This window comes from Cetorhinus maximus, chromosome 11 (genome assembly GCF_964194155.1).
Source record: "Cetorhinus maximus chromosome 11, sCetMax3.hap1.1, whole genome shotgun sequence".
Taxonomy (NCBI): domain Eukaryota; kingdom Metazoa; phylum Chordata; class Chondrichthyes; order Lamniformes; family Cetorhinidae; genus Cetorhinus; species Cetorhinus maximus.
The window spans coordinates 123,267,433-123,279,620 of record NC_135889.1 but is presented as its reverse complement, the minus strand read 5'-3'; the positions used below and the strand labels follow the sequence as shown (position 1 = coordinate 123,279,620).

General features: G+C 53.3%; 1 protein-coding gene across 1 annotated transcript in view; it reads right to left on the bottom strand.

Annotated features, from left to right (window-relative positions):
* Positions 1 to 12,188, bottom strand: part of spega (striated muscle enriched protein kinase a) — a 1,124,881-nt gene that overhangs the window by 415,470 nt on the left and 697,223 nt on the right. Inside the window, exons 31-34 of the mRNA XM_078551317.1 lie at positions 10,796 to 11,050; positions 10,040 to 10,720; positions 7,294 to 9,124; positions 2,921 to 3,064 (exon numbers count right to left, since the gene is read on the bottom strand). Of these exons, the coding sequence (XP_078407443.1) occupies positions 2,921 to 3,064; positions 7,294 to 9,124; positions 10,040 to 10,720; positions 10,796 to 11,050 (2,911 nt within the window). The remainder of the gene's footprint in view (positions 1 to 2,920; positions 3,065 to 7,293; positions 9,125 to 10,039; positions 10,721 to 10,795; positions 11,051 to 12,188) is intronic.

Below are 12,188 nucleotides of genomic sequence, written 5' to 3'. Positions count from 1 at the left end.
AGGCCTTACTGAAATCCATGTATATAACATCCACTGCCCTTCCATCGTCGATCATCTTTGTCACTTGCTCGAAAAACTCGATCAAGTTAGTGAGACACGACCCCCCCTTCAGAAAACCATGCTGCCTCTCACTAATACGCCCATTTGCTTCCAAATGGTAGTAAATCCTGTCACGAAGAATCTTCTCCAATAATTTCCCTACCACTGACGTAAGGCGCACCAGCCTGTAATTTCCTGGATTATCCCTGCTACCCTTCTTAAACAATGGAACAACATTGGCCATTCTCCAGTCCTCTGGGACCTCACCCGTAGCCAATGAGGATACAAAGATTTCTGTCAAGGCCCCAGCAATCTCCTCCCTTGCCTCCCTCAGTACTCTGGGGTGGATCCCACCTGGCCCCGGGGACTTATCCACCTTAATATTCTTCAAGACGCCTAACACCTCTTTTTTGATCTCAACATGCTCTAGGCTATCTACACACTCTTCCCTAGACAAATCGACCGCTAAGTCCTTCTCTTTAGTAAATACTGATGAGAAGTATTCATTTAGTATCTCTCCCATTTCTTCTGGCTCCACACATAGATTCCCACCTCTGTCCCTGAGTGGGCTTACCCTTTCCCTGGCTACCCTCTTGCTTTTTACATATGTATAAAAGACCTTGGGATTTTCCTTAATCCTGGTTGCCAGTGACTTTCCATGACCCCTTTCAGCCCTCCTGACTCCTTGCTTAAGTTTCTTCCTACTTTCTTTCTATTCTCCACGGGCTTCATCTGTTCCCAGCCTTCTAGCCCTTATGAATGCTTCTCTTTTCTTTTTGACTAATCTCACAATATTCTTCGTTATCCAAGGTTCCTGAAACTTGCCATGCTTATCCTTCATCCCAGCAAGAACATGTCGGTCCTGAATTCTTATCAACTGACGTTTGAAAGCCCCCCACATGTCAGTTGTTGATTTGCCCTCAAACATCCGCCTCCAGTCTAGATTCCTCAGTTCCTGCCTAATATTGTTACAATTAGCCTTCCCCCAATTAAGCACCTTAACCTGAGGACTCCTGTTATCCTTATCCACCAGTACCTTGAAACTTACTGAATTATGGTCACTTTTCCCGAAATGTTCCCCTACTGAAACTTCGACCACCTGGCCGGGTTCATTCCCTAATACCAGGTCCAGTATTGTCCCTTCCCTAGTTGGACTATCTACATATTGTCTCAGGAAACCCTCCTGGATGCACCTTACAAATTCTGCACCATCCAAACCCTTAGCACTAAGTGATTCCCAGTCAATATAGGGAAAGTTAAAATCACCCACCACAACAACCCTATTGTTTTTACATCTTTTCAAAATCTGCCTACATAACTGTTCCTCAATCTCCTGCCGGCAATTGGGAGGCATATAGTAAACCCCCAACATTGTGACTGCATCCCTCTTATTCCGGAGCTCTACCCATATTGCCTCGTTGCATTGATGCTGTGATATTCCCCTTAACCAGGACAGGTACAGCACAGGGTTAGATACAGGGTAAAGCTCCCTCTACACTGCCCCCATCAAACACTCCCAGGACAGGTACAGCATGGGGTTAGATACAGAGTAAAGCTCCCTCTACAGTGTCCCCATCAAACACTCCCAGGACAGGCACAGCACAGGGTTAGATACAGAGTAAAGCTCCCTCTACACTATCCCCATCAAACATTCCCAGGACAGGTACAGCACAGGGTTAGATACAGAGTAAAGCTCCCTCTACACTGTCCCCATCAAACATTCCCAGGACAGGTACAGCATGGGGTTAGATACAGAGTAAATCTCCCTCTACAGTGTCCCCATCAAACACTCCCAGGACAGGCACAGCACAGGGTTAGATACAGAGTAAAGCTCCCTCTACACTGCCCCCATCAAACATTCCCAGGACAGGTACAGCATGGGGTTAGATACAGAGTAAAGCTCCCTCTACACTGTCCCCATCAAACACTCCCAGGACAGGTACAGCATGGGGTTGGATACAGAGTAAAGTTCCCTCTACAGTGTCCCCATCAAACACTCCCAGGACAGGCACAGCACAGGGTTAGATACAGAGTAAAGCTCCCTCTACACTATCCCCATCAAACATTCCCAGGACAGGTACAGCACAGGGTTAGTTACAGAGTAAAGCTCCCTCTACACTGTCCCCATCAAACATTCCCAGGACAGGTACAGCATGGGGTTAGATACAGAGTAAATCTCCCTCTACAGTGTCCCCATCAAACACTCCCAGGACAGGCACAGCACAGGGTTAGATACAGAGTAAAGCTCCCTCTACACTATCCCCATCAAACATTCCCAAGACAGGTACAGCACAGAGTTAGATACAGAGTAAAGCTCCCTCTACACTGTCCCCATCAAACATTCCCAGGACAGGTACAGCATGGGGTTAGATACAGAGTAAAGCTCCCTCTACACTGTCCCCATCAAACACTCCCAGGACAGGTACAGCATGGGGTTAGATACAGAGTAAAGCTCCCTCTACAGTGTCCCCATCAAACACTCCCAGGACAGGCACAGCACAGGGTTAGATACAGAGTAAAGCTCCCTCTACACCGTCCCCATCAAACACTCCCAGGACAGGTACAGAACAGGGTTAGATACAGAGTAAATCTCCCTCTACACCGTCCCCATCAAACATTCCCAGGACAGGTACAGCACGGGGTTAGATACAGAGTAAAGCTCCCTCTACACCATCCCCATCAAACACTCCCAGGACAGGTACAGCACGGGGTTAGATACAGAGTAAAGCTCCCTCTACTCTGTCCCCATCAAACACTCCCAGGACAGGTACAGCACAGGGTTAGATACAGAGTAAAGCTCCCTCTACACTGTCCCCATCAAACACTCCCAGGACAGGTACAGCACGGGGTTAGATACAGAGTAAAGCTCCCTCTCCAGTACCTGAAGCACTCCTATGATACAGCATTTCCTTGTCCTCAGAGGCCACAGCCAGCGAGATATTGGGTTGTGATATTGCCTTGTCTCTCCTCATTCGTGAGAACCCCCATCGATCCCACCGTGATCTTCGCTCTCCATGAGTCGACGCTGTAGATAATTAAAAATAAGTCACTCAATGAAACTTACAATTAAAACCCACCCTTCAGCTCTGATGCTACACAAAATTTGTCCATTGCTAGCAACATTCTATGAACACAATAAGAGACACGTGTAAAGAATCATCATCACAGCCAAATGAACACAGTGCTTGACTGGAGGGAGGATAAGGTATTGGAAGAATTGTGTAGCGTCAAAGAGAGAACTTGCATTTATATAGCGCCTTTCACAACTTTAGGACTTCCTTAAGTACTTTACTGCCAATGAAGTGCTTCTGCAGTGCAGTCACTGTTATAATGGTGGAAGGCAACTTTGTGCACAGCAAGATCTCACAAGCAGCAAAGTGACGGTGACCAGGCTGCTGTTTTTCTTTAGGTGCTGGTTGAGGTTTAATATTGGCCCAGGACACCGGGGGGAACTCCCATGCTCTGCTTCGAAACAGTGCCATGGGATCTCGAGGCCACTTGAGAGAGCAGGTGGGGGTCTCCATTTACAATCACATCTGAAAGTCGGCATCTCTCAGAGTGCAGCACTCCCCTCGGCACTGCACTGCGCTGTCAGACTGAAGCCTGTGCTGATGGGTGGAGTTTTACAGAAATAGGTCTGCTTGAGACTGGAGGTGGTGGGCGGGAAACCTGTTTGTCTTGTCAGCGGGGTTTTTCCCGGGCGCCTTAACACAGACGCACTGCTTCTGGGTTTCCTGACCAATCACAGAGTGCTGGCACGATGACAACTTACGCTCTGTCAAAGAAAGGATGTCTAATTAAGGGATCAGAGTGCCCGAATTCAGCATTGCAGCCAGAGCAACGCCAGGGATGGAGCGGGGACCTGGGAAAGGTGCCCCCCGGGGTCACCGACTCTTACCTGAAGGCCTGGCTGCGGGGTCAGAGGGACTGAAGAGCTATTGCCTGTGGACGGGAGGGAGAGGCCAGCCTCTCACACCAAGCAGAAGTGGATGGAAGTGGTCGAGGAAATGAGCAGCGAGATTGCGGGACCTCGAACCTGGAGGTCTTGCCCCGAGAGGTTCATTGGTGCCACACTCTGACTTTCCCGTGTTCTCCTGCAGTGTGCTTCACTGACCAACATACCCTGCAGTCCCACTTATCCCTCTCTCTCTCTCTCTCGGCACCTCCTCACATCCCCCCCTCTGAACAGCCAACGCTCACACTCACTCTCATTTCATTGATATCACTCCTCACAGTCGCCCTCCACAAGTTTAGTCATTCTGTTCTCTCTGCACATGCCATCACTCACCCTCTTCATTCCCTGCTTTCTCCCCTGGCAGGGGAAGAGAACACACAACTCCAAAGAGAGGGGGAGAGAGAGAGAGAGAGAGGGAGCCAGGGGTTTGCCCTTCAGTGATCACTTGACAATGGAAGCCCACCAACTCCAGTGCGAACAGTCTTGTTCAGGGAGGCCGCAGATGTCAACAGCATGAGCTGACGTGAAGGCCTGAGTCTCCTGAGATCAGGTCCCCCCTCTGCCTGTATACCCTGTGTTGGGAGTATCGCCTCCCACTAGCTGGGTCTCTATGTCTGTCCCCTCTGCCCCGGCGGAGCAGGGTGGGGCTGAGGCGATGGCAGCTGCTGGTGTTGGCTCCTGACGCTGCCCCATCTCATTTCTCACCAGAGGTTCATGGTCTGTATGACGGGCTCCGTGCTGCAGGGGAAGGTCAGGTCCAAGCGAATTCAAGTTCAAAGTGGGTGAAATAACCTCCGAAGAGTTGGAAAACGCCCTGCGAGCCGGTGAAACCCGGCAACCTGAGCTAACACACTGAGCACAGGCCTTTCACTAAAGGCAGGGCAGCAGCTCTGCGGCATCGCTGCTTAAAGGCTACCCAGCCTGTCAGTTTCACTGAACAATGGCTCCTCCCCCATCCGCACATTCTGTTGACCCTGGTGAATTGCATGGGCCGGCTGATCAAGGCAGAATCCTGGGTTAAATACAATAATCAATTCACCGTTTAAACATGCAAATGATTTATCCAACAGCTCCAGGGAGGTTTCCCTCTTGCCTGCATACGTGCTCCGGTTAAACCCGGAAGTGAGCAGGGCAATGTCAGGTCCTTGGCCCGGTCACACTTTTTGGGCCTTTAATGACCGCTCCCCCCCCCACGACCTGAACCCATGTCCTCGCCCCCCACCCCACCACCCCCTCGGCAGTTTTCTGGTGGGGTGGGCGAGCGCTCGAATCTCTGACTCAGAAGCGAGGGTGCCTCTCGCTGAGCCGTGTGGAGTTGGGGGGGGTTTGTGTTGGGGATGGAGGGAAGAGCGCGGAGGCCAAGCTGTGGGATACCCCAGGGCGACCAGCAGCCAATCAGGTTCCTTACTGATCCCCGGAGCTCTGGTCAGCTGGGATGCTCCCGCCTAACTCCATTGGCCGAAGGGACATGGTTGCCCTGGGAGAAGCCCGAGCGATGCTGTGTGATTGGGAGGCTGTGCCCTGTGAGCTGTTATAGAGCAGAACAACAACAACAACGTGCATTTATATAGCGCCGTAAAAAAAAAACCTCCCGAGGCGCTTCACAGGGACTGTAAATCCGACAAAGTTTGACACCAAGCTACATGAGGATATAAGAGGGACGGGTGACCAAAAGCTTTCTCGAGAAGGTGGGTTTCAACGAGTGCCTTAGATGAGGGAAGGAAAGCCGGAGGGGTTTAGGGAGGGGACTCCAGAGCTTAGGGCCCAGGCAGCTGAAGGCACGGCCGCCATTGGTGGGCCGAAGGAAGGAAATCAGCGATGTACAAACGGCCAGAATTAGATGAGCGCAGACATCGGGGAGGCTTGCTGGGCTGGAGGAGATCTCAGTGATAGGGAGGGGTGAGGCCATGGGGGGGCATTTGAAAACAAGGATCAGAATTTTAAAAATCAAGATATTGCCGACTGGGAGCCAAGGCAGGTCAGCGAGCTCGGGGGTGACAGGGGATTAGGGCCTAGCTGTGGTTTGGGATATGGAGACCAAAGGTTTGAATGGTCTCAGGTTTCTGGGGGGTGGAAGGTGGGGGGCCAGTCAGGAGAGCACTGCGATAGTCAGGTCCAGAGACCCTGGGCGAGGGATGCACACAGTCAGTTCTCAGTGAGCACTGACTCTTACCAACATATTCCCAAGGTTTCCATACTTGGACTAATGGGATCGGGCCCCTGAGTGGGCCAGTGCCTGGGAATTTCCTCAAAGCTGTTTGGGCAAATCATGTTAAATTGCTGGAGAGCGGGGAAAAGAAGCAGTTTCCCCAGAGCTGCCTCTCATGAGGAAGATGGTGGTGCAGAGGTACTGTCATTGGACCAGCGATCCAAGTTAATGCTCTGGGGACATGCGTTCGAATCCTACCATGGCTGGTGGAGTTTAAACTCAATGAATAAATCTGGAATAAAAAGCTAGTCACCGATCGTCATAAAAATCCATCTAGCCCACTTTAGGGAAGGAAGGAAATCTGCTGTCCTTACCTGGTCTGGCCTAAATGTGACTCCAGACCCACAGCAATGGGGTCGACTCTGAAATGGCTGAGCAATGATCTCTCCTGCTCTCTCCGCCTGCCGCTGCTGTGTTGCTGGATGGGTTTACAAGGTGAGCTGTACAACCTGTTTGGCCACATTACGAACGCATCTTCCATGGTCATCAAGTCCCGGAGCTCCTCAAACCCAGAGCTCATGGTCCAGGGGCAGGGAGGCTGCCCACTGCACCACAGGGACTTCCAGATGTGAGGTAGTCTCCAGCAAATCCAATAGGGAATTCAGGAGAAACATCTTCACCTAAAGCGCGGATCATGTGTGGAACTCGCTACCATGGGGAATAATTGAAAATAGCACAGATACATTGAAGGGAGAGAGGAATACGAGTATTGAGGGAAAAAGACACTTTGTCGAAGCTTTTCGTCTTGCACTCATCAGGACAAGCGCAAGGATACCAATGTTGGGGGAAACAGCAACTTTATACTGTATGGGAAGAGAGTTCATTTGTTGTTTCCCCCGACATTGATATTCTCGCGATTGTCCTGATGAGTGCAAGACCAAAAGCTTCGACAAAGTGTCTTTTTTCATCAATACTCTCTGTACTACTAAACGACTCTTTGAGAGAGGGATAGAAGGATATGCTGAGGAAGTGAGATGAAGAGGGGGAGCAAGCGTATGTGGAGCATTAAGACCAGCATGGAGCGGTTGGGCCGAATGGCCTGTTTCTGTGCTGTAAAGGAGCAGCGTGGAGAAGTGAGGACCCTCCCTACCTTTCTCCTGTTTGGAGGACATGCTTGTCTCTGAATGCAGTGACTCCGAGGAGGGTGTGGAGCGGGTCTGCGTTGCCAACTGGTTCTGGGGGATTCCCACCTTCTTCAGTGATCCTGCCTCCGAGGTGGACCTCCTCAGCAGGGACAGGAAGGGGCCTCGCTTGCCCTCCTTTGCCTCTTGCAGGACAGGCGTTCCGGGCTCTGATGGGGGCCCCTCCATCCTCTCCTCCGAGTGACTGCGGCCAAAGCGAAGAGAGATCCCCGAGATCGTTGACTCGATCTTCCTCTGCATGGCCAAAGCTGGTGACATTTTGTGCTCCTTCTTGAGGGGCTCGGAGTCGATCGGCAGGGCTTTGAGTTCCTTCCTTCCGGCCTCGTGCTCCGGCCTCTCTTCCATTTTCTTGTCCTTTGCGTTGCTTTTCCCGAAAGACCAGGAGAGTTTGTGCCCTCTGCTCGCCTGATCTTCTCTGACCTTCTCCTCTTTCCTTTCACCTGGTGGCACCCCCTTGAACCTCAGGGACAGCCTCCTGACAAAGCTGGAATCCTTTGTGGCTCCTGGAATGTTCTGCTCAGACCTGGATCTGGACTTCCCCTCTTCGTAGCTTAGGAGGGCCTCTTGCCCTTTCATGACCTGTAACGGTGCCCCCATTGCCCCCGGCCGATACACATTCTCCCCCGTCTGGGGCTGTTGCCCCAGCTTCTCCTCCGACTTGGGCCTCATGAGGTGTTTGAGGCTCCGGCTTAGCGAGGACTGCTTCGCCTTCTTGAACTTTGCCTCAAACACCTCCTCGGATTCGATATTCTCGATATTTAGGAACTGCCCCACGCTGGACGATTTCACCTTCATTTTGGGGGTGGCCTCCCGGGTTAGGTCGGCCTCTCGCTGCTCCCCCTTCCCCAGGGCCGCTGCGTATGCCTGGGGGGCGGCGGGGCCCACCTCGGAGGGCTTGGCGCTGTCTCTGGCCGCGGGATGCTGGACGGCGGCGGTGGTGGGGGTGGGGGCTTGGCCGCTGGCCGGGCCGCGAGTCACGGCCACGCTCCTCTCGGCTTCACTTTGCCAGGGTTTGGCCGCGTCCTTCCCGGCTGCTCCCTGAGCCACCGCACTGATGGCTGGGGAGACTGCGTCTGGTGCTACCGGGCTGCCCGCCTCCGGGGCTCGGGCCGCTCTGCTCCTAGCCGAGCGCGGTGCTGGCACGGGCATGGACTGCACCTCGCGAGCTGCTTGGACAGACACTTGGAGTTCGCTCCTGATGCTGGGCTCAGGTCCCTTCTGCTCTAGCCAGGAAGCTGCTGGGATTGATGGAGTCGCCAAGTTCGCTTTCTGTTGATCCGCCTGGCTTGCTGTTGCATCCAGTAAACCGTCTTCGGAGCCGGGCGGGGGCGGGACAGGGTCCACTGACAGGTTACTGTGCGTTATGACTGCGGTTTTCCCAATCATGATCTTCCTGTAAGGCCCTTCCACATCCACGTTCTGCTCCTCCACCGTCATCGGCTCGACCGGAGCCAGGATTTTAATCTCGGGTGTCGGTGGCCGTGAGGACACCTCCTTGGTTGCCGCCGACCTGACCGGTGTTGGTGGTCTGGAGCCGTCGTACTTGGAGGGGTCGGTCAGGGCGGAGAGGGAGGGAGATTCTTTCAGCGGGAACAACGACGGTTCCGGGCTACCTCGCGAATCCAGCTGCAGCAGCGGGATTTCCAACGGGGCACCGACCCGTCGATGGAGGACAGTGGGCTCCCCCTGGGAGAATGAGGCGCTCTTCCGAAGGACCCGCCCTTCCGACAGCTCCTCATTGGGGGCGTTCTCGCTGGAGGCTGCCCTGGCCAACCTAGGCTGAATACAAGAACACAAGAATTAGGGACAGGAGGGAGGCCATTCAACCCATCGAGCCTGCTCCACCATTCACTAACATCATGGCTGATCTGAATGTGGCCTGAGCTCCACTTCCCTCCCTGTCGCCCATAACCCTCGACTCTCTTGTCAATCAAAAGCCCGTCTAACTCAGCCCTGAATATATTCAATGACCCAGCCCCCGCTGCTCTCTGGGGAAGAGAATTCCACAGACTAACGACCCTTTGAGAGAATAAAATTCTCCTCAGCTCAGTCTTAAATGGGAGACCCCTTATTTTTAAACTTGTGAACCCTAGTTTTAGACTTCGCCACCAGGAGAAACATCCTCTCAGCATCCACCCTGTCAAGACCCCTCAGGATCTTATATGTTTCAATAAGATCACCGCTCATTCTTCTAAACTCCGATGGGTACAGGCCCAACCTGCTCAACCTTTCTTCATAAGATCCCCATTCCAGGAATCAGTCCAGTGAACCTTCTCTGAACTGCTTCTAATGCATTTATATCCTTTCTTAGACAAATAGGCCAAAACTGTTCACAGTTTTCCAGATGAGGTCTAATGCCCTGTACAAATGTAGCAACAATTCCCTGTTTTTATATCCCATTCCCTTTGCAATAAGCGCCAACATTCCATTTGCCTTCCTCATCGCTTGCTGCCCCTGCAGACTAACATTCTGTGATTGATGCACCAGGACACCCAGATCCCTCTGTACCTCAGCATTCTCTTATCTGTCTCTATTTAAATAATCTGCTGCTTTTCTATTCTTCCTGCCAAAGTGGACAAGTTCGCATTTTCCCACATTATACTCCACCTGCCAATGTTTTCCCCACCCGCTGGGCCTGTTTATATCTCTCTGTCGATGATTTACGCCCTCTCCCCAGCGTTCTTTCCTACCTACCTGAGCAGCCATTTTCTCTGGCCTGGGGGGCCGGAGGGTATGTCGCTCCAGGGATGAGGAACGCTGCTTGGAGTCGTCGGGGATGCCCAGGTGCTCAAGGAGGGGCCCCCGCAGGCCGCTCATCTTGCTGTCCACCGAGCCTCCTCGCAGGAGCCGCTGCCTCATGAGCTCAAGCTTCAGCGCGTAATCCTCCTGGGATGGGCCTCCCTTCCGCCTCTGGGCAGCCAGGTCCTCGAACCTCCCGGGGCTGGGGCTCCTCCTGGGCAGCTCCATGGACATCGACTTGGTCAGCCTGCCCGGCAACTCCGCCGCTTTCCCGCCCCGGTCCTTGCTCGGGTCATCCCCGCCCTCCTGGGCGCCCAGCAGGGCCAGGGCAGAGTCGGCGGAGCTGCCCCGGCGGAACTCCCCCCTCCTGGACACGGCCTCCGCCCTCAGCGAGTCTGGCGAGTCGATGGTCACTCCTTTCCGCAGGCCGCGCTTGGGCTTCCTCTGAAGCTCCGAGTCTTCGTCCGAGGAGGAGTCGGCCGGCTCGACGTCCGTCGACCTCTTCCTCGAGATCTTCGCCCGCGCTTTGCCCGGTCCCTCCGGCTTCACCTCGCCGTCCTCTTTCCTCTTGGCTTGGTCGGGCTCCTCCTTGCTCCTCCTGGGCGATGGGCTGGGAGCCGGCTGGGGGCCCCTCCTCTCCGCTGGGGCGCTCGCTGCCTCTTCGCCGGCCGCTGCCCTGAAGCTGTCCTGGGTCCCCGGCAGCACCGCCACTGCCTCCTCCTCCTCCTCCTCGCTGCGGAGCTGGTGGAGGGGCAGCCTGGCCGGCAAGAGCTCGGGCTGCAGGGGCTTCGGGATGAAGGGGAACTCATCGATTTCGTCCGAGTCCGAGGAGGAGGAGAGGACGGAGGAGAGCCGGTGTTCCTTGAGGTGTTTGGGAATGCCGATGTTCAGGTGGCCGGATGTGTCTTCCAGGAGCTCGGGGATGGACCTCATGACCATGGAGGATTTATAGTTGATAAGGGAACGCTGAAAAAAAACCAACCAGAGACATAAGCATCAGAACAATGGCCGCAGTCTCACTGTACAGAACGTGAGCAAGGGGAACGTTCAAGACAGCCCTCGGTTCGAAACACCTCACATACTCTTCTCATACTCAATCACCTGCTTGGTCAAACACTTATCCTGCCTCGTGTAGCCAACAAAATGACTCAGAGGAACTGGAGGGGGCCATTCAGCCCCTTGAGCCTGTTACATGGGAACAGGAGGAGGCCATTCAGCCCCTTGAGCCTGTTACATGGGAACAGGAGGAGGCCATTCAGCCCCTCGAGCCTGTTACATAGGAACAGGAGGAGGTCATTCAGCCCCTCAAGGATGTTACATAGGAACAGGAGGAGGTCATTCAGCCCTTCAAGGGTGTTACATAGGAACAGGAGGAGGCCATTCAGCCCCTCAAGGGTGTTACATAGGAACAGGAGGAGGCCACTCAGCCCCCAAGCCTGTTACACAGGAACAGGAGGAGGCCATTCAGCCCTTCAAGGGTGTTACATGGGAACAGGAGGAGGCCATTCAGCCCCTTGAGCCTGTTGCATGGGAATGGGAGTAGTCCATTCAGCCCCTCAAGGATAATGCTATTCAGCCCATCGAGCTTGTTCTGATATTCAATTAGATCATGGCTGATCTGTATCAATTCCATTTGCCCACTTGGTTTTGTGACTCTTAATACATTTACCCAACAAACCTATCAATCTCAGTTTTGAGATTATCAATTCACTCCCAGTCACAACAGCTTTGAGAGTTCCGGATTTCCGCTGCCCTTTGTGTGGTGAAATGCTTCCTGACATCACCCCCGATCGGCCTGGCTTGGATTGTAAGGTTCTGCCCCCATGTTCTGGACTTCCCCCTCCAGAGGAAAGCCTTTAATCTCCTCAACCTCAATTATGGGGATCTGAGGCACAGTGGGAAAATCATTAGGCTAATAACCCACAGACCCAGGCTGCTACCCTGGGGACAAGGGTTCAAATCCCACCATGGCAACTGGTGGAACTTAAATTCAATAAATCTGGAATAGTCTCAGTAATGGTGACCGTGAAACTATCAGCAATTGTTGTAAAAATCCATCCGGTTCACTAATGTCCCTTTAGGGAAGGAAATCGGCCGTCCTTAC